This window comes from Palaemon carinicauda, chromosome 19 (assembly GCF_036898095.1).
Source record: "Palaemon carinicauda isolate YSFRI2023 chromosome 19, ASM3689809v2, whole genome shotgun sequence".
NCBI lineage: Eukaryota > Metazoa > Arthropoda > Malacostraca > Decapoda > Palaemonidae > Palaemon > Palaemon carinicauda.
In genome coordinates, this window is record NC_090743.1 from 22,724,170 (window position 1) to 22,747,694 (window position 23,525).

The 23,525-nt window shown below is 37.0% G+C and overlaps 1 protein-coding gene across 4 annotated transcripts in view; it reads left to right on the forward strand.

Moving 5' to 3' along the window:
* Su(z)12 (Polycomb protein Su(z)12) overlaps positions 1-20,337 on the forward strand; it is a 134,140-nt gene extending 113,803 nt beyond the window's left edge. For 3 of the 4 annotated variants that reach the window (XM_068393293.1, XM_068393290.1, XM_068393292.1), the window contains exon 13: positions 16,361-20,337. In XM_068393293.1, coding sequence (XP_068249394.1) covers positions 16,361-16,364 — 4 coding nt within the window. In that variant the 3' untranslated portion in view covers positions 16,365-20,337. Of the gene's footprint in view, positions 1-6,682; positions 6,721-16,360 lie in introns of all 4 variants that reach the window. The other variant, XM_068393291.1, reaches the window with a different exon arrangement.
* The last annotated feature ends 3,188 nt before the right edge of the window (positions 20,338-23,525 follow it).

Genomic DNA, 23,525 nt, shown 5'->3' on the forward strand with positions numbered 1-23,525 from the left:
AATGCACCAGTGCGTGTGGACTCTGCTTGTAAAGCATTGCCACCACGGTAGGTCTCTCCCTTGCTTGAGACTCAGCTATTATCGGACAAGGTTCCTTCAGATGAGGAAGTTGCTGTTCCCCCTCCTACTGATATTCCCTTGAGGACTCTGTCAGACGGAGAGGAGCCTAAAGCTGCTTAGCCCTCTATGGACTTTAAATAAATCATGCTGATTTTTAAGGATCTTTGTCCGGATCTTTTTGTAACTGCTGCTCCTCATTCGCCTAAACGTCAGAGCTTACACTAGGCCTAGCTACTTCGAAGCCGTTGTTTTATAAGCTAGTGCTCTCTCGCTCTCCTAGAGAGCTTTACGTTTGCTAGGCGACTGGTTTATCACCAGGAGGAGTTTGGGGGATACAGCCTTTGCTTTCCCTTCTTTTAAACTGGCTTATAGAGCGAGAGTCTGATATGACACGAGAGAAGTTCTCGGCTTGGGAGTTCCTGCCTCTGCCCAGATAGACTTCTCAAACCTCATAGACTCTCCCTGGCGCCTGGCCATGAGACGCTCCAAGATTTTACAGGTCAACTTCACAGCTGTTTTCGAGCCTTTGAAGTTTTGCTGTACAATTATGTCATGCATAAACAAGGCTTTCAGGGATGGCTCCAATGATCTGACAGCCACGTTCTCTGCAGGAACAAGTCCCTCAGGGATGGCTCCATGATTTGGCAGCCATGTTCACTGCAGGAGTACGTAAGAGGCAAGTGCGCTCAATGTGTTCATTGTCAAGACAAACTTCAAGATGAAGTCTTCCAGGCTGTCTTGACAGCATTTATGGAAGGCGACTGGATGGTCTCTCTCGACCTTCAGGAGGCATACTTCCACATTCCTATACACCCGGATTCCCAACCGTTTCTGAGGTTTGTTTACAGGAATGTGGGGTACCAGTTTCGAGCTATCGGGGATCCGAGCCTCCCTGTACTTGGACGACTGGCTTCTCAGAGCATCGTCCAGCCTTCACTGTCTGCAGGATCTACATTGGACGTTGAGTCTGGCCAGGGAGTTGGGACTTGTGGTCAACCTAAAAGTCCCAACTGATCCCATCCCAGATTATTCTATTTTTGGGGATGTCGATTCGCAGTCAAGCCCTGCTCGAAGTCCAACTAATGCTGAAAAGAAAACGTTTATTCAGTCAGGAGTTGGAACAGTCTCGTAGGGACTCTCTTATCCCTGGAGCAGTTTGTCTCACTAGGGAGACTACCCCTTCTGCCTCTCCGGTTCCATCTAGCCTCTCACTGGAACTAGGACAAGACATTAGAGACGGTATCATTCCCAGTCTCCGAACCAATAAAGGCATGCCTGAAATGGTGGGACAGCAATATCAGTCTGAGAGAGGGACTATCCCTAGCAGTCAAGAACCCAAACCACGTGTTGTCCTCAGACGCGTCGGGTTTGGGTTGGGTGCGACCCTGGACGGTCGGGAATGCGCTGGTCTGTGGACCTCAAGTCAGAAGAGCATGCACATCAACGGCAAGGAGCTATTCGCAGTCCACTTGGCCTTGATGATATTAGGAAGCGTCTTCGAAACTAAGTGGTAGAGGTCAACTCAGACAACACCACAACTTTGGCGTACATCTCCAAGCAAGGAGGCACACACTCCTTCACGCTGCTCGAGATCGCAAGGGACCTTCTCTTATGGTCTAGAATTCGAGGCATCTCCCTGTTGACGAGATTCATCCAGGGGGACTTGAACGTCTTGGCAGACTGTCTCAGTCGGAGGGGTCAGGTGATACCCACGGAATGGACCCTCCACAAGGACGTGGGCAAGAGTCTTTGGGCTTCTTGGGGTCAACCAACCATAGACCTCTAACCAACCATAGACCTCTTTGCCTCCTCGTTGACCAAAAGGTTACCAATCTTTTGCTCTCCAGTCCTAGATACAGAAGCAATCTACATAGACGCGTTTCTACTGGATTGGTCTTTTATGGACTTATATGCATTCCCACCATTCAAGATAGTCAACAAGGTACAGAGTACTGCAGAAGTTCGCCTCTCACGGAGGGACAAGGTTGACGTTGGTTGCTACCCTCTGGCCCGCGAGAGAGTGGTTCACCGAGGTACTTCAATGGCTGGTAGACTTTCCAAGAAGTCTTCCTCTAACGGTAGATCTGTTACGTCAGCCCCACGTAAAGAATGTCCATCAAAGCCTCCCCGCTCTTCGTCTGACTTCCTTCACACTATCGAAAGACTCTCAAGAGCTAGAGGTTTTTCGAAGGAGGCAGTCAGTGCGATTGCAAGAGCTAGGAGAGCTTCTACCATTAGAGTATACCAGTCGAAGTGGGAAGTCTTTCGAGACTGGTGCAAGTCAGCATCTGTGTCCTCGTCCAGTACCTCTGTAGCCCAAATCGCAGATTTTCTTTTACATCTGAGAAAGGTTCGCTCCCTTTTCAGCTCCCACGATTAAGGGCTACAGGAGCATGTTGGCTTCGGTCTTTCGACATAGAGGCTTAGATCTTTCCAACAATAAAGATCTCCAAGATCTCCTAAAGTCTTTCGAGACCTCTAAGGAACGTCGTTTGGCAACTCCTGGATGGAACTTAGACGTGGTCCTAAGGTTCCTCATGTCAGACAGGTTTGAGCCATTACATTCAGCCTCCCTGAAGGATCTCACCCTCAAGACACTTTTCCTAGTGTGCTTGGCTTCGGCTAAAAGGGTTAGTGAACTTCATGCCTTCAGTAAGAACATCGGCTTATCTACAGAAAAAAGCCACTTGTTCACTTCAACTTGGTTTCCTGGCCAAAAATGAACTGCCTTCTCGTCCTTGGCCTAAATCTTTTGATATTCCTTGCTTATCAGAGATCGTAGGCAACGAACTGGAAAGAGTATTATGTCCTGTTAGAGCTCTTAAGTTCGATTTAGCTCGTACTAAGTCATTACGAGGGAAATCTGAGGCATTATGGTGCTCAGTTAAGAAACCTTCATTGCCTATGTCAAAGAATTCTTTGTCATATTTTATCAGATTTTTTTAATACGAGAAGCTCATTCTCACTTGAATGAGAAAGACCGATGTTTGCTTAAGGTTAAGACGCACGAAGTTAGAGATATAGCAACCTCCGTGGCCTTCAAGCAAAATAAATCTCTGCAAAGTATTATGGACGCGACTTCTTGGAGAAACAAGTCAGTGTTCGCGTCATTTTACTTAAAAGATGTCCAGACTCTTTACGAGGACTGCTACACACTGGGTCCATTCGTTGCAGCGAGTGCAGTAGTGGGTGAGGGTTCTACCACTACACTTCCCTAATTTCAATATCCTTTTAATCTGTCTCTTGAAATGTTTTTAATATTGTTTTATGGGTTGTTCGGAAGGCTAAGAAGCCTTTCGCATCCTGATTGATTTGGCGGGTGGTCAAAGTCATTTCTTGAGAGCGCCCAGATTAGGGGTTTGATGAGGTCCTGTTGTATGGGTTGCAGCCCTTGATACTTCAGCTCCTGGGAGTCTGTCAGCATCCTAAGAGGATCGCTGGGCTCCGTGAGGAAGACAGACTTACAAGGCAGAGTAATCGTCTAAGTCAACTTCCTCACCAGGTACCTATTTATTTTGGTTTTGTTATATTGATAACTGCCAAAATGAAAAAACTCTTAGCTTATACGCTGTAAACATAATTAACTCTGGTCTCTACCCACCTCCTTGGGTGTGAATCAGCTATTATATATTCACCGGCTAAGTTAAATATTTAAAAATTATATTTTAATTATAAAATAAATTTTTGAATATACTTACCCGGTGAATATATAAATTAAATGACCCTCCCTTCCTCCCCAATAGAGACGCAGTGGGATGAGAAGAAATTGAAGGTTTTGTTTACATCCGAGAGTGGTATCTGGCCGACAGTTGGCGCTGGTGGGCACACCCGCAACCTGCATAGCGATCGCTCGCGAGTTTTTTATGTATGTGTCTGTCGAGCAACAGAGTTGCAGCCATTATATATTCACCGGGTAAGTATATTCAAAAATTTATTTTATAATTAAAATATCATTTTAGCTTAGCTATCTAATAATTATCATTTCCATCCCAGTGCTCCCAGACTAGAGATCTTTCAAATCTTGAGACTGTAACAGCTCCTGGATTTTCCTATCCAGGACATCAGAACTTCTCATGTTCTGAGTTTCATGAGAAAATCCCAGTATTTTGTATTTTTCCTCTCAGATGCCAAGATCTTTCGAGTGTACTCAATAGGTGTTGGAACAGGTGATTTCTCAGGTCCCATCTTAGCATTCTTACAAGCATCAAGATGCCAGCTTGTGCTTGCATGAATTATCGCAAGGATCCTATCCATCCTAGGACAGGTATTCGCATGATCCTGTTATGCACAGCATGATACCACGCTCGAACAGCTTCCAATGCTCACTTCAGTAACGCGACTAGTTAACAACCAGGAAATTTGCTGGATGGGATTATAGATACAGAGGAAGCTAGATGATTGAGCAGCATTTCTTAACAAATAGGTTTTGTTTAGAAGAGTCTCCCTCATTCTTCTGAATGAGGAGAAGGTTGGTCAAAGGTATGCAAGGTATTTCTCATAATGACCATACATTTTGACTTCATATCCTTCCCTGCAGATATGTTTTTTCTCGACCAGCTGCCAGTTCCTGGTAGTGACCTAGGCCAACACCTGCCACATCTTCATGCCCGTATCATTAGGAGGTTGACAGTAGTCATCACTTTCACTCGTAAAGAAGACCAAAGTGCTTTGGCATTCCTGGAAAGTAAACCAGCTAATTGTTTAAAGGGACTTCCTCCTAAGGATAAGTCTCCTATGAAAGGAGGAAGTTTAGTATCCGTATAAGAATAAATCATAGATTTTAAAAAGTAATTTTCATTTTTCCTGATTACAAACCTCATTCCTCTAAGTTACATACACCACCTAAGTTTCAGGACAAATTGGCTATTCAGTGTTCTGGCAGTGGTTTGGAACATCACTGCCACCTGCCAGTAAGTACTAGAAACTCGGTTATATTTTTCACTGATTTCCAGCTATGCTGAAAATATACTCCTATTTAAAGGTCTCTGGTTTGTATTGTAAGGAAAAATAAAAATTACCTCTTGAGATTTGTGATTTTTATGGCTAAAATACTTTATTTGCTGGATGAAACCTGAGGTCAGATGTACTGTATCCCAGACAAATGTCTGGTGCAGATGATTTTAGGCTTTGATGCACATGCCCATATAATAAGCTGTAATAAGGTTGTAACATCTGTAAAAATACTGGCATGCTGTAACATGTGCAAGTACAAGAAAAAAGGGGAAAAGAATATGGGAGAAAATAAAGAAAACAGTAATAATACGTATGCATGTAATGTGTGCTTGTTTGGAATTTTAAGGAAAATTGGAAATTTCTATCTAAAATTTTACCACATTGCCAACTAGAAAACATTGAAATTAGTAATTTTGATTAAGGTTTTTCTCCATAACTGCAATGTTTCTTATCAGAATTTTTGAGTAAATTAGAGTTGGATATTAAAAATTAGAAACAGGATGCTCAATAGTTGCAGGTAATTAAAATTCACTCAAAATTAATAAGAGAAAAATCATTTAAAAAATTCTTCAATGAATTGATTTTTTTATATATACATTGCTAGAACTAGCAGTCGGCAAACGAAAGAGAATAAGTTGGTTTTTAAGCCTAGCTCATTATTAGAATTTGTATAGTTTACCGTATAAACTTTGTTATATACAGCATATTTAATTTCCACTTTAACAAGGAAATATTCATGTTTTATCTGGGTTATTTCATTTAAAATGATAAATTTTGGGTTTTAGTACAGTAGTTTGCTTTTCTGGCTAGGGTTTCGGTTTGACCAGTAATAGTAACACTATGAAAGTGGGGAAGGCAGGGCATTTTGATAATGTCCATGGGCTTTTGCAATTCCTGAACTTTGTGATTCCCAGTAAGGTGCTCCCCCCAATTATTGCAGGAAAGTGAGGGTTAGGTTTATTATGAAAACTTTTAACAAATGTTTTAGTATTTGTGAAAATGAAACTGCATGTTTTGACAAAGGGGTAAATTTGCAATTGATAATTGAAATGTTATGCTTGTAACTTACTAAGAGGCAAGTAAATGTGGAATATAATGCTTATAACTATTATAGTAAGCTTTAGTATATATAATATAAGAGTACCATAATTTATTGATTGGAGAGTATTTGTATGTCATTCAGTTGGGTACCAAATCGAGAGTGTACATATAATGAGGTTACATTATCTAATGATTGTTTCTGTATTGTTGTATATTAAAAATTGCAATTTGTTCATCTTATGAAGGCAGGATAATGGCATTACATGGCAAATTTGTGACCTGTTCATCAAAGGGAGTTCTAATTGAAGTCATAAAAGCAGGAAAATGTAATTATATGTCAGATTTGGTGCCTGTTCATCAAAGGGAGTTTCAATCAAAGTTTATGGAGATATTTTGAATAGGATCAACATTTTGTTGTTGGGCAAATAATTTCAAAGCATTTGGAGGACTATGTTGTTGTGCTTCTGTAGGACAGAGAAAGAAAAGATAAACTTATTAAGATTACAGACTGCACTGTGTAACCAGTTGATAATTATCTTACTATGTATAGTGTTGTGAAGTCAGTGCAGATTTGTAAATAACATGAAAGGTACTTTAGCACATTCATGGTATCATGGTTTTTTTTCAGACTGGGCTGGCATCTTTTCTAACTGAAAGTTTTGCAATGTGAGGTTGCATGCCAAATGTTTTTTTATGCATCGTGAAAATACTAAATTTGATAAGGATTGCCTTTATTTTCTAAGTGAATGAAAATAATATGGTGTTGTATTGTCATATGAAAGAGTAGTATCAATTTGCATGTTCAGTGGTTTTTTACTTTTTTTGAATCTTCCTACTGAATGTAGATGGGGATTTTGATCATAAGTATATACTTTATTTCTCCATTCATTTGCTGTCATGTAATGTACTGTAGTTATATATAAATAGCTGTTTGATATGATATACAGAGATTTAAGTCTTGAAGAAATCGGGCAATGTATGATTCATTTTTATGAATCTTCCTGATGTTCTTATCACTTCTTCTCCAGAAGCTCAGTTTATTGACATCTACCCCTTATATTAAAAAAAGTTCCAATTTTCTTTCCTTTCAACAAACACATGCTGCTACTAAAGTAATAAGACACACTAGCTGTCAATGGCATGAAGTGAATCGCCTGGGGCTCTGTTATTTCAGTTTCTCTGTCTCATCCGTTCGACAATTCTCTTCCAGATTGTGATTAGTTTTAGTACGTTTTAAGTTGTCTTCCTCTGGCAATTGCCTTACTGTTCCTCACAGAGAAACTGTGTTCCAATTTCGAGTGCTAATGAAACTTTTACTTCAGGGGGAACTCCAGAGAAGAATAGGGTAGATCTTTATAGCAAGGATTTTGACAATTATAGCACGTCAGCACCGTTCTCTAATACACACTTAACCAGCCAAGTTTTGATATTGATGGACTTCAAAGCTCCTAATTTATTCAATTTCATTTGTTTAATCTCGGAAGGCCTCTAGTCTGTACTTGTAGACGGTAATTTTCATCATAACCACCTAGTTGCTAATCCTAACATGGCTTATCAAGTCTGGTCTAGTAGTAAAGTAATAATAATGTTCCATTCAGTAAGTGTTCTGAATGGGCACAGCACTTTACTGAGTTGAGATCCTCTCACAGAGCCTTGAATTTTTGTATTACTTTAGATCCATTTTCTGCTAAATATTAGCATCCTTGCATTTCTAGTCTCTTGTAGACAACCAAATTAAAATACTCTTGGTGGAGATTGCTAATGTTATTTCATTAGGTACATCTGATTATGGTTGCTGTGGCCCTGCTGATTACTACTCAATTTCCATAACTCATATTACACAAGTTTTGAAAGTCTTATGGCAAATTGTCTAAATATGTATGCTGAAGGTAATGATCTATTGCCTAGTTTTCAGTTTGGCTTTTGCAAAGGCCTTCGAATATGAGATGCTCATCTTACTGTTTCCAATGTACAGAAATCCATTGATTTTGGTCAGAAGATTTGTTTGATTTTCCTTGATTTTTAAGTGCTACCTTTGACCGTGTTAATCATGAGGCCTATGTTTTCAAACTAACAGTTAGAGTAGGTGGGTCTTTTCTTAGCATCATTATTTAATTTTTAAGAGTGGAGAGTGTAGGTTGTGGCCTATGCAATGGCAGGCGTATGCCCTTAGGTGAAAGAATAAAGCTAAGCCTTCTCTGCGATTTTGTCAGGATGCCTGAAAACTTTAAATCAATCAATCCCTGAGATTTGTCTTTGCAATGCCCAAGAACACCAAACCAAAGTATTCTTTTTCTTCTATCATCTCATTGTGTGCATCTGTTACTGCCCCTGGCTCGGGCCCTCCTAAGCATGCGTCGGGCAGGAGCAAGGATGCCTGTCTACGTCGGCGGGCTTTTCTGGTTCTAGTGGCATGTGTGATTCTCTCAGTGTTTGCAGCACCTCGTCAGAGATTGGAGGCTCATTGCCCTTTTCTGTGCACGAGTTTGAACTAAAGAAGGCGTGGGCCTCGACTTTTTTGAGGGAGCTGCTAGCTAAGGCTACCTAGCCCCTGGTGTCCATAGTGCCAGTGTCTCTCTTGGTGATGCCAGTGATGAAAGGCATGGTTGTGCTTAAGGGACCAGTGTCCCCTATAGTAACCCCTCAAAACCCGAACAAGCTGTTAAGGCTCATCAGATGTTACCTGTGCCAGCAGAAAAAGCTCCAGTGCTGGTAGGTGTCATCTGTGCCGGCTGAAAAAACTCTAGTGCCAATAGGTGCCACGCTTAAGATTGGGTGTAAATTGGTCCTGGGCCGAAAATCGAGTGTTTCCCCGGTTCCAGCAGTTGCCCGTACATCACTCCTGACATAGTCACTCGCGTGTTACCCCGTACATCACTCCTGACATGGTCACCCCTGTTTTAGCCACCCCTGACCCATTCACTCCTTTTACCCTGTCCCCTATGTCAGTCACTGCGATCCTGGGGACCGGGTTCCGTGAATTCGATACCTCTGAGTTTGTGTCAATGGCAACATATATATGTAAGTCTGGAATAAAAGGCTGAATGACTGGCTCTAACATGCTGTATCTGACATTAGGCTAGTGAGCTACACTTCTGAGTTCCATTCTTTAATCTAAAGAAGGAACTACCCCATCATCCCTAATGAGGGCTGGATGGTGGAATTTATACTAACCTATTGATCATCATACGCTCTGTATATTGTTGTTCTGGATTGATATCCCCTTCGGGAGAAGGGATTCTTTGGTTGACCATGTAAAATTCATCTTTGACAGATCAGACTTTATGAGTCTACTAATTCCAATGAGAAACAGATAGGAAGTTGTTGAAGTAATCTTCTTTGGTCCCTTAGTGGATCAGGTATATTGACATATCCAGAGAAGAAAACCAGTTGTAGGGAGGACTTCCAATTTAAAGGACAAAAGGTTTGTTTACACCCAGAAGAGAAAAGTAAATTGTATTTTCCCTGGCTATACAAACCTGGGTTAAGTAAAATTTGGAAAGCAAATCGCCTAAAATTTCATATAAAAATCAGACTATATATCAGTTTATTGAGATCGGTGTTACTCTGTGGACATGAGTCATGGTATGACAATGAAACAATTTCCAGTAGATTTATTAGATTTGAGAATAAAACCCTCAGAAGGATATTGGTAGTTAAATGGCAGGACAGGATTAGAAATAAAACTGTGATAGAGATTACTAGAGTACCATATGTAGATGAGCTCATAATGAGGGGTAGATGGAGATGGTTTGGGTATGCTCTTCGCACTCCCCAAGAGAGATTAGTTCACCAAACATTTACCTGGCCTCCACAAGGCACTAGAAGAATTGGAAGACCCAGGCCTACATGGCCTAGGACTATAAAGTGCGAAGTAGGAGATGATGAATGGAGAAGTATTGAATTAGAAGCTCAAGACAGAGACGACTGGCGAAATCTAACCGAGGCCCTTTGCATCAATAGGCGTAGGAGATGATGATACAAACCTGAGTCCTTTAAGTTAAATTTCCCTTTTCAGTCCCCCCCCCCAGTCCTGAACCAAAAGGTCAAAGGAAAAATCCTCCGACAGGTGGAGGACTGGGCCTCTTGCTCGCGCTCACTACCTGTTGTTAAGTACCTTGTTAATGAATTTAACAGTGATATCCAGCTTGCGCTGAAATTATTTCTCTATTTAAGGACTTTCTTTGTATAGATAGGAAAAATACAAATTATGTTAAGAATGTATTTTATATTTTCAAAATACAGTACAGCATTTCAAGTATCTTCCATAAAACAATTTGTAGTCCTGTATTTCAAGGATGGTTTTTTTAGAAGTTTAGTCATTGTATACTATATTCTAATTCTATAATTGACCTATCTCTCTCCTTCACTGCATCCCACCTCAATTGGTGTGAGAGTCGGAGGGAGGTTCGTAGAAATTAAATGGAATTTTAATAATTAAATTTTTTATTTCTTTACTCACTTGATGTTTATGTACATGCCTACCCTTCAACCTACTGACTTTTTATCTTGAGAGGATAGGGAATAGTTGACTTCGAACGAGTCTTTGTTACTTCGTTTTTTGCTATTAACAAGTACTGTCTCAATATTTTATTAGAGGCATTTGTCTTTTGAAAGGAAGGAAATTGGGAAATTTTAGGGCAAATGTCTGCAAAACAAGCTTCTGGAGAAGAAGCAAGATGAGCATCAGATGAGTATAGAAATGAAAAATTTCGTTAAAAAGATTTCATTAAAAAAATTTAATTTCTGTATATATGAATAATGTTTTTATGCTAAAACCATTTCCATTTACAGCTCATATATAGCATTGTATTCCAATTGATGTCTTCATGGTATGATTATTTTTTATCATCATCAATCCACAATCTTGTCACAATATTCCCTTTGTCGGGCCATGTGTGAAATTAATTCACTTGTTTGCTGTACTTTCTCTCCGAACTTTCATCTAGTCCTGGTCTTCATCTGAGTTACTTTACTCTGATTTCCTGGTTCTAAATACTGGTGTTTACCCTATTACTTCTATATTGACTGCTTTACTGACATGCCCAAACTATGTTAAGTTTTCAGGTGAATCTTGTTATTAAGACTCAAGATTTTTCATAACTGACCACCCTTTGCATTGAGAGCTTCCCAAACTGTAATGCAGTACATAGTTTCATGTATGCAGCTGAAGTCTGACAGTTTGTCTTCTCAATCATGAGGCTTAATACTTTGCACTGTAAAGTATTAATCCTCATGAATACTGTGTTGTGCACAGTATTCTGGAAGTTTTATTCTAGCTTTGGCCAGATTGTGGAATGTTTTTCATAATCTGGTACAGTAGTGGAATCAGTGGAGCTTCAGAAATTCAAATTGTAAATTCTATTTTGTTGAACAGGTTGTCGGAAGTCTCGTTTCATAGTTTTATTATTAAACGTTTCTACTACTTTCTTTATTTCCCCCGTGCATTGTTACATTCCATTTTGGAGTCCTTGGACTTGAAACGTTCTTCTTTTCTGAAAGGATTGTAGCTTGGCATTTGATGATGATAATAATAGTAATAATAATGAAATAGTTATTTGACTATAAGCTCAGGATGTCAAGACTTGTATTGCCCATTTTTTTTTAACAGTAAAATATTCTCTGACAAGGAATACTTCTGAAGAAAAAGAATGTCAACTGTGCCAGTTAGAGAGCAAATACAGTATGCTGTGAGCTCCATCAGATGTCGGCTGTCACCTTGGCTTCATTTTTTGTTTGTGTATAAATATGCACATCATTCTTCAGACTCATCAGAATTTTGGTTATGGATTTTCTAGCTACAGTATTCATATCCACTCTTTTCTTCACATTTTTGTGTGCTTTACTGTTTTATATCTCTTTGGTATTTCACCTAATTTTTGGATAATCAGTGTTAGAAGCTCCCTTAGTACCATTCATTGACTTTGGTTATTAACTGTGTTGAATATAAATACACCCAGCAGCAACTGATTACTTTTTGTTTAACATTAGCAGATGTGAAAGATTTTAATTTTTGCTTGAATGGATTTTGAGTTATCATTTTTTATCTTTTAGGGTTATTGTTAATAGTATATTTTCAGAGTTGCTTTATAATTTTTTTTTTTATACTCGGTTAACAGTTGTTAACATTAAGAATGGTTAGCTTCGGTTGGATGTAAGCATTCATTTAGTTTTCTCTGGCAAATAAGGTTTCTTTTTAGGTAATTTGGTTATCTTTTGATAAATAAGCCTGCTTGTTTATTGAATTGTCTGTTTTGTATGGTATTTGGTATATCTGTGTTTGGGTTTCATTTCACATTATGAAGCTTTTCCTTTTTTATTTGATTTATTATTTTTTTAGAATTTAATCTCTATTTTGGGAGAGTTTTTACATTCATTTTATCAGTTTCACACTCGGTCAGTGCTTTTATAAAGGAATTGTTCAGTCTTGCCCACCTGAATCAAACTGTGGCTCTTGGCATGAATTCTATAATTGTTTGCCTTGGGCAGTAGAGTACTGTCAGATCTTTCCTTTGGGGTGGGGGAGGGGGGTTGTTAGGTAACAGACAGCAATAAAACTGAAATAAGCCTGTGTATTTCAGACAGAAGTAACAGTTCTAATAAACAAATACATAAAGCATTCAGATATACTGTTTATCATCAAATACAAAGACAAAAAACATTATTACACAGATCATTAAAAATTCACAACGTTACAATACCAGTCTCGTCTCACTTTCCCTTGTTATGTATTCAAGTTTCTGAACTTCGTATGGTCATTTATGATTTTTTTTTTTTTCTTTCCAGTTAAGATACCTTCACAATTTGTGTGAATACATCTTAACTGAAGACATAAAAGCACTGATTTATTACATAAAGCTAAATACAGCATAACATACTGTACTCGGTTACTCTATATAATAGGGAAGAGTATGTTCAGAGTGGTACTGTTATGCAAATTAATTTTTGTAGCTCTTGTTTGATACTGCAAAGGCTTTTTGTTTTTACTATTCAAGCCCTGGTCTTTTTTTTTTTGGGGGGGGGGGTTTACAGTATATAATTGTAAATGAATGTCCATGAATATTGCTTTATGGAATGGTAGGGCCTTCTGTGAATAATCAGATTTGCGAATAGCAAACCGTCTAATGGTAAAGTCTATTATTATTATTATTACTATCCAAGCTACAACCCTAATTGGAAAAGTAAGATGCTATAAGCCCAGGGGCTCCAATAGGGAAATATAGCCCAGTGAGGAAAGGAAATAAGGAAAAAAATAACTGAAGAGAACAAATTAACAATAAATCATTCTAAAAAAAAAAAAAAAAAGTAATGTCAAAAGAGATATATCATATATAAACTATTAACAATGTCAACAACAAAAATGTCATATATAAACTATAAAAAGACTCATGTCCGTCTGGTCAACAAAAAAGCATTTGCTCCAACTTTGAACTTTTGAAGTTCTACTGATTCAACAACCCGATTAGGAAGATCATTCCACAACTTGGTAACAGCTGGAATAAAACTTCTAGAGTACTGCGTAGTATTGAGTCTTATGATGGAGAAGGCCTGGCTATTAGAATTAACTGCCTGCCTAGTATTACGAACAGGATAGAATTGTCCAGGGAGATCTGAATGTAAAGGATGGTCAGAGTTATGAAAAATCTTATGCAACATGCATAATGAACTAATTGATCGACGGTGCCAGAGATTAATATCTAGATCAGGAATAAGAAATTTAATAGACCGTAAGTTTCTGTCCAACAAATTGAGATGAGAATCAGCAGCTGAAGACCAGACAGGAGAACAATACTCAAAACAAGGTAGAATAAAAGAATTAAAACACTTCTTCAGAATAGATTGATCACCGAATATCTTAAAAGACTTTCTCAATAAGCCAATTTTTTGTGCAATTGAAGAAGACACAGACCTTATATGTTTCTCAAAAGTAAATTTGCTGTCAAGAATCACGCCTAAAATTTTGAAAGAGTCATACAAATTTAAAGAAACATTATCAATACTGAGATCCGGATGTTGAGGAGCCACCGTCCTTGACCTACTTACAATCATACTTTGAGTTTTGTTAGGATTCAACTTCATACCCCATAATTTGCACCATGAACTAATTTTAGCTAAATCTCTATTAAGGGATTCACCAACCCCAGATCTACATTCAGGGGATGGAATTGATGCAAAGAGAGTAGCATCATCTGCATATGCAACAAGCTTATTTTCTAGGCCAAACCACATGTCATGTGTATATAGTATGAAAAGTAATGGGCCAAGAACACTACCCTGTGGAACACCGGATATCACATTCCTATACTCACTGCACATTACTATTTGTAGCATGTCAATTTAGGTGGTGTGAGGGGTTTTTCATTCACTAAGCTGGCCTACTTCTACTTCCTTCCCTTTAGTAAATCCTTCTGTTGCTGGTCAATGAACAATATTTTTTAGCTGTAATAAACCCAATGGCTAAATTCCTCCTCCAAATTTCATGCTTTAGCCACATCAGCTCAACAAATCATGAAGCTCTTCATCTTATTACAAGAGGCAAATGATGAGAAAAGACTTGTTAGTGTAAGATCAAGTAAAGAGGCTTCATGTAACACTTCACAAAGGGTTACATTAAATACCACAAAGATCCCATCTTAAGGGCATCCTTTTTTATTTTCAAGATGTGCCTTTTAAAATGGTGGTATTGTGGTTTCATCTTTGCTCAAGAGATTTTTCAAAATCAGTGAGAAAACAGAACCATAACTTTTTATGCTGACATGGCAGAACAGACCTTGGGATGCTCTTTGTTTATGGTTATGTATGAATGTATTTATAAATGTATTGTCTATAAATGTTTCTCGAATGTAAATTAATAAGATTTTCATGTATGTATGTATATTATAACAGTATCTTTCACATTATAACATTTGATATTTTAACCAGTTAGATAAATAAATCACTCATTTCTTGAGTGGAATCTTAATTTTGTATTTTATGGGATATTCCATAAATGTGTTACCTGTACTTCTGAATGTAAGCTTCACATGCTCTGTCCTCTTAAGGTAATGGCTGTGAGGCTGACTTTTTTTATATTGATGAATCCTAATTATTGGCACACCCTGTCCCTGAACTGTTCTATCTCTTGTTTTAAGCAGAGATTAATTCAAAAGTATATGGTCTTAGAATGAGTTATAATACCAGTGTATTTCTACACTAGGGAGAACAGGATATTTAGAATAAAATTACTACTAAACTGACAAGGTTAAAGTTTACTAAGGGGCATGCATGTCTTTTTAACTTGCACTCTACTGCAGCTTATTTCTGGTTTTGGTATTACATCTTGGACAGTCTCATCAATATCTTTTTAGTTGTCAAACTCCTACAGACCATATTGTACATGAATTTATGTCTGCCATTTTGGGTGGAAGGATATATTCTCCATTGAAATCGACCTAATTTAATAGTTGTATTTGTTTCCAGACATGTTACCAAATTTTTTTTTAATTTGTTCTTTTAAAATTTACTCATCTCATGTTCATCAAATTGAAAAAAATGATGCCTCCTTATGCACATTTCTTGTTTGCATTTGTTGCCTTCTTACACAGACTCAATGTAGATTTATTATGTAGGCCGTATTTCTATTAATTGTTTCAGTTTGAAATGTTGAACTTTAAATCTTGTATACATTATTCCTAAGCATATCCATTCTTGCTATTTTTTATTATAATAAAAAATGAAAGGTGGGGGGGTTCAGTTACAGATCAATTTTGTCACGTTTAGTTCCAATTTTGTCTGAAGAGATGCTCATCAGAATGTCAACCAGGCAAGCCCAACCCCTCACTATGGTACCTAACCACAGTGTTAATCTCCCCAGTAAACACCTTAAACTCAAAAGCCTAGGCAGTACTTTATCTGCCATCCATGTGATTGCATGGCTTTGCCTGTTAACTCTGTACAATCACTTAATAGTTTAACCAGGCCACTCACTTAGTTTGTATTCTCAATACTCATAGGACTGGCCTTTTGACAATACTATGATACATTTTATGTAATCATTCTCCATTCAAAGAAATAAGAGATCCATGAAGAGGCTATTGCATAATGCTAACAGTCATGCTTATACCTTTACAGAAAAATAAAATTCTATTCTTGTTATGATGGCATCCCTACAGATCATTAATCCCTCCTCTATTTTATGACATTCGAACCTTTGAGTTGTGCTGTAAGCTTGAGAGAAACTTACAGGATTGCTGAACTGAATGAAGATAACATATTATACAGGTGCTGTTTCTGAAAGTCAACTGAAACAGAATAAATTTTCTTTCAGGTGAAGGAGGGGACAAGAAATGTGTTGTACAGTGATAAAGTATTCTAACGTCTCAGGGTCATTCTGCTGCAGTGGGTCACATCCAAGTACAAATGCATCTTGACGGCACATCTGTGGCATATTGCCATTACATTGTGTTGTGGCCCAGGGTCTATTAACTAGTTTAGTTGAGTATTTTTCACCCATCCTTTTATCGACTTCAATTATAAAGAATACTGTAATATGAGTGCAGTCTGGCATGACCTAATTTAAAGATTGCTCTCCTCGTGGTACTGAATAGCTCCCGTGTTTGGTTCTTGTAGTACAAGAGTTGTCTGTGAAAGCACTGTTATTGATTGATTGGCTATTGAAATTGCACTACATTATTGTGGTTGTACTTAGGTTGAACTCATTATTGAGTAAGATGTACGTTTTATGTTGAGACAAACTAAACTATATTTCATGGAATTTATATTTAGATGATGAAAGAGCACTCATAGAACTGGATTTGAGTCAGATTTGTATATATGTTACATATAAATGTGTATGTACTTATATATACACATTTTTGCACACAAACTCTTTTGAGGAAATGTGAAGATTTGGCTGCATTTTGTGAAGTCAGATTATTACAGTCATAAATTTATATTTATTTAATCTTATCCTGAAAGATTAAAGCCAAAGTTACAGGACTATGGTAGTTCAGGAAAGGTGACATTTACGTAAAAAATCTAATCATAAAGAATATTTTTTAATTAAGTACTAGTGAAAGTGAAGAATGTAGTATATTAGGTTCCTATGCACCATGCTGTATGTACTTGGTTAGCTAACATTGATTTATGTATGGTTTTACAGTAATGGTGTATCATGTGTTGACTTTGATATTTGTTGTAAATGTATCTTAGAGTTGTTTTACTCTTTGATTATCATCATATATACATATATATGTGATAACTTTGTACAAGAACATAACAATGAATTGAATTTCACATTACAATGCCAGCCTTGATATTTGGTAGATGATTATATCACGTAAATCACACTGTAATCCAGCATCGGAGCCTGGGTGTAGTTCAAGCTTGCACTTGCATAGAATAGTCTAGTAATTCAAGGCCTTCTCCATCTTTTTCCTGGGAGAAAATGGTTAAGGATAGAAAGACTCAAGAATGGTTACTATTAGATGAAGCCAAGACTGCCAACAACTCACTGCCGTAAAAGTAGCCAAAGTTGAGATACAATGTTTATTCCGTTAAGGGATATTGTATCAAGTCAATAAGTTGGATGTTCTTGTTAAAAAAGAAACGTAGACAAGCTGTTTCATTGTCTACAAGTTATTTGTGTGTATATTATTTATATTGTTTGTATAGATGGTTTAAATCTCATTTTTGGTCTCAAGCTGCAGTATTTTTCATCAAAATAAGCTTAAATGAACTATCAGTTCTGAAATTTAGGAAAGGTGATGATGAAATTTAGATTAATCAGCTTGAATGTCTAGAATGTGTGCAGTTTTACTGCTTTGTATATTGAAATTTAATGTAAAGTGGGAGGATCTCCTTTCTCTATAACATTTAAGTTCTTATCACATGTGCGAGGTTCATTCTATTCTAAAAGAAAATATTTTTTAAATCCATGTGCTGAAAGCAGAAAGGAATTTTTTATTTTGAATTGGTTACAAAACTTTTTTATCTATGCCTTTGTTAATGAGGACACCATGTATTTTATGTCCTGCCTAAGTACTAAGTCATTGGGAAATGGTTTGCAATTTATTTGTTTAAATTTTCAAAATCTTGTAATCTAGGGTTTATTTTTCCTAGTTTAGAAACATGAATTTACATTTATTTAGTGGAAGCATATGGGAATTGGGAAATATATTGTTGGTATTCAACAGTCAATGTGTAATCATCTTCTCTGTACATATGAATGCAATGAGAAGAAAATGCAAGAATGCATTTGCTTTATTACTTATTGTTCAAAGTATTAAGTTCTTAATTCAGAATTTGAATTCCAGAGATTTAAGGAAATTAAAACTTTATCTTGGCATAATTTTAATTTGTTCAGGATTGATTATTTATTTAGAGTTCATTGTGAGCCCCTGAACGTTTACAGAGTGCTGGAAGTGCATGGTTTTTAGTTAGTGAGATACCCCCAGCCAAAAGTAACTTTTCCCTTATATGTTTTATTTCAACATTACTATTGGAAATTTTGCTGAAGAGATTTACTTTTTGGGTTATTATCTGCTTGAATTTTCAAGTAATAATTTGAGAACTTATTGTTTTATTTGATTAGGGAGCATTAACAACCCTCAGAACACTATGGCATTTGCCATAACAGTTCTTGATAAAGCTTAAAAAGTGTCCATTTGCTAACCTGCTGTACTCAAGTAGAAATATAGTAGTCTTGAAAGATAAGTAGAAACACACTGTTTTGCTCATGAAAGTGTCACATAAGCTCATTTCTTATGCGGTCAGTATTATTAAACAGTATTTTAAGTTACTTCACTAATTTCCATAACTTTGGCATGTAAATTGTTAGCAGGAAATGTGTCACATCTCTTCTATCTTTCACATGGTGAGGATGCAAACAATAATCTATGGAATCGTATTGTGTTCTGTAAGTAAATTGTAAAAAATTTAGATAGATGAAGGAATGGCACAAAGTTTGAGTTTGGTTCCCAAATTAGAATACTGTAGTTCTGTCACCATTACCAAAAGTTTTAGGAGGCTAAGCTCACCTTGGATTGCACATGCCTTTATATTGGGCATTTCATAGCATGGTATTGAAAAGGGATGAGCGTATCATATAAGTACTTGCTATTAATGAAATAAATTGTGAATACATCACTTACATGGGAATTGGTTATTTGGTTGTTAATGTTATTGTTATATGATGAACTTGAAATGTTGCTGCACCCTTCTTTACTTTTTATGTGATGAAATTAAAATCTTCATTTCTTTTTCTGTTTCTTTTAGTTTATTTTGTGTTAGAATACTATGTTTTTATCACTTGCTAAATTAATATATGAAAGAACAGTAAAGTCTGCCTTGAAGATCTTGAAAGGGTTAAGTATAACAGTTAAAGTGAGTTTTGTTAAATGGAAAAAATAAGAGGGTCAATCTAGAATCTGTCAGAAAATGATTTGACTCATGATCAAAGGGGAATATAACAAAGTACATTAATGTACAATTATTAAGTGGCCTCTTAAAATCTCTGACACTATCGCTCCACAGATCCAGAGTCATAAGTTAAATTCACCTTATTTTGCCCCTCAAAAAGCATTTAAATATAAAAAAAAAATGATTTTGTATATGTTTTTCATTTCCAAAGTTACCAAGCATCATTTGTATGTGCATTTTAGTTTACTTACGGGGCTTTTTTTTATAATAGGTACTCTGTACATACAGTACATGCCTCATACTTTATTGCATGGGCATTTGTGTCATGATCTTCAATGTTCGTACTCTTTGTACGGAAAACTTATGCTAGAATATAATTGCACACTAAACATTTTTGTTTGAGATTTTCTTTGGGGTGCATTTTTGTTTGTATGCAATTCACCTGTTGAGCATTAAACAGCTCACTATTTAAACAAATGTATTTCTCTCTCTGTCTCTCTCTCTCATATATGTTCAATAACATCATAATTTCCAACGATTTCCAATTCAATTTAGATATGCTTCTGAATTGATTATCTCATTGATGGCTTCTGTGAACCCTGTTGATAATCATGTAAATAATGTTTATTTTCTGTTCCAAAAGCAGTTTGTTTTTTAAAGTAAAGTTCATTTCGTATTACAAAGGCATTTTTTTAAGTGAAGTTTATTTCCCCAAGACTTAGTGCAAAGAAAAAGGTAATTCATTGTCCCTTTAGTCGACAAGAAACAAATACATGGTGTAAAATCGTGTTTTATATGTTTTCATTTTGTATAAAATTGCTGGTGGAAACACGAACATTTACCTTCCAGTACTTGTATTTTTAATAAAATCATTTTTTAAATTTCTATCTTTTATTAATTTTTTCATAAACTTTTTTTGGGGGTTGGCTGATGTGTGGTCGCCATGGACTTTCCTGTAAAGACTATAACAAGGAATCCAATAGGACATAATGTACCAGGGAAATATTCTCTTCCCTGCCCTAGTGCCAGTGCATCAATGTACAAGTCATAACTAAGTGTGTATTGGGAACATCCACCGGTTCAGGCTTTATTGAACCCAACACAACACTTCCAATGATGAATTCATCTGCTAATTGATGACATGTCACCCACGGAGAACCATTACTGATGCTGTAGACAATGCTTATAGAGGATTCTATTTTTCACCTCGACCATCTTTTTAACAATGGTCGAACCACAAACAACCATAATAAATTAGCTTATAACCCTGCATTTGGATGGTTTCGTCTATTAGCCATAATGATGGTGTTAAATGAGGACATTATATTTTAATTTATAGCAAGGGAAAGTGACTTATAGTCTAAACAAATGAAAACAAAAATGTCTTTTGAGTTAGTACGGATTCAGAGTACACTAATGCCATTCGATCTTAATATAGCTTTAAGAGTGTACATAAAACGTGTGTTTGGGAAATGGTCCCCTCAGTTTTTGGCATTTCAATTAAATATGTAGGAATTAATGGATGCATTCTTGACATTGGAGAAGCTCAGTCTAGCGAAGGAACTCGCACATCAATATCTTCATTGACAATCGGACAGTAGTCTGTTGTCTCTGGGATGAGGGATCTTGTTCAAGAACTCCAAATGCAATAATTCTTTCCAATTATGTAGTTCCTTCTGGAGATGGATCTGTTCCTCACCCTAGTCCACCTGTCTGGTTCTCTCAATGTGGTGGTGGATGCCTTGTTCAGGGAAACAACCCTGAATATGGAGTGGATCTTAGACAGAGCTCCTTCCACAAGAACTTCCAAGAGTACCTGTTTGCTACAATGGAGAACCTTTCGCTTTATGTAGCTCCAAATGTGGATGATCAGGCAAGTGATGCCTTAATGAGAATTTTGTAATATGAATTCTCCACATTGTAAATTTTTGTTGCAATTTAGAGATATTTCCAAGATGAAGAATAAACTTCTACAAAGGTACAATATATTCATCATATTAATGAGGCAATTACTATGGGTATAAATATGACTCTAAAACATAAATACAGTGTGCTTGGGTTAGTTGGAGGGCCTCAGGAATACGGTTTCACTAGGGTATCAGTGTGAAAAACAAAAGCGAGTTCTTTAAAAGTGTACATAGTAGGACCAGCAATGGTTTATAGGACCAAGACACAGCTGATAAAGAAATCTCAAGAACAAAAATTGGATGTAACGCAAATGGAGAGGTCTACTTAGATGTAGGGAGTCACGAGGAATTATCTGAAAGATTTTTATCAGAAGTACCAAGGAAAATTAGATGAGAAGAAACATTGATTTAAGGGTAGCTCCTGATTAGCAAAAAGGCAAGGTACCTGTGACAATACCTTTGAAGGGTCAAGGGCCTAGAAATGCCATATACAGTGGAACCTCTAAATACGATTGTCTTTACATAAGATTTTTCCAACATCTGAAGTAAAATTCCATCAAATTTTTGTCTCGACACCTGAAGTAATGCTCCAACATCCGATGTAGATCTTGTTTACGCCGGTAGATGGCAGCACGTAAGAGGGACGCCATTTAGCGTCGAGTGCTCTGTTCTCTGTTCTTGTGTGTATCGTGTGGTTGTCCTCTGTTTGGTCTGTTATTAACAGTGCTTATTTTCTTCCTTTTCTCACATTTCCTTTTTGATTTTAGCTATAATCATGGTGCCTAAGAAGCTAAGTTTCAGTACAGGTAGTCGTGAGAAAAGGAAGTAGGCAATTCTTTCATTAGAATTGAAGCAAGAAATTATAGAAAAACATGAGAGCAGTGTGCATGTGAGTGATATGGCTAAACAATATGGCCGGAATAAGCCTATGATCTCGACAATCATCAAGCAGAAGGCAGCCATTAAAGCAGATAAACCATCGAAGGGGATCACCATTATTACAAGACATCGTAGCAATACCCTGGAAGAGATAGAACACCTTTTGTTGATAGGGATAAAGGACAAAGAGATTGTTGGCAACGATCATTTGTGAGAAGGGCCAGCGTGATGAACAGAAAGAAAGAAAAAAGTGAAGCAAAGAAAACCAAGATAGCATTAACAAGCTCTTTTAAAAAAGTCTTCTCTCTTTTTCTGTTTCTCTCTAAACATACAGTAGCATTAACATGTTCTTTAAATAAAATCTCTCTCTCTCTCTCTCTCTCTCTCTCTCTCTCTCTCTCTCTCTCTCTCTCTCTTTTGTTCTTCTTCGCTGTTATAGTGTTAGAGACGTCTATTATTTTTTTCCGAGAGAAAGAGAGAGAGAGAGATTAAACAAAAATGTGTTCAGAGTACATATGATTTTTAACAGCATCAACGAGTTGAAAAACAATTAAATGTAACTAAGAAAGTAATAACAGCGAATCTGAATTCCTTTATTAACTAAAACAAATATTGATACAAACACACTCGTGTGCGTGTGCACGAACACACACACAGGTGCAGGAATTGCTACGCAGTAAGAGACCGACGGTCGGGGAGGAGGTAGAGATGGTGACTGCGATAACGTACCGTAACTCGTCACTGAAAGTGATGAAAATTAAAAATCAAAAGAAAAAAAATGTAAAAAATATGAAATATAAAAATAAGAAAAATAAATAAGCTAAGCTAGATTAAAGTTAACGTAGTGTAAGTTACGGTACGTTATCGCAGTCACCATCTCTACCTCCTCGCCGATCGTGTCTCCTCCTGCGTGTGTGTGTGTGTGTTTGCGCATACGCACACGAGTGTGTTTGTATCAATATTTGTTTTAGTTAATAAAGGAATTCAGATTCGCTGATTTTGCTTTTTTAGTTACATTTAATTGTCTTTCAACTCGTTAACGCTGTTAAAAATCATATGTACACAACACATTTTTGTTTAATCTCTCTCTCTCTCTCTCTCAGAAAAAATTAATAGACGTCTAACGCTAACAGTGAAGAAGAACAAGAGAGAGAGAGAGAGAGTATTTATTTAAAGAACATGTTAACACCATGTCTACCTTCTCGCCGATCGTCCGTCTCCTCCTGGCGTAGCAAATCCTACACCTGCGTTGGCCTGTCTCTAAGGTAAAGTGACAATAAAACTAAT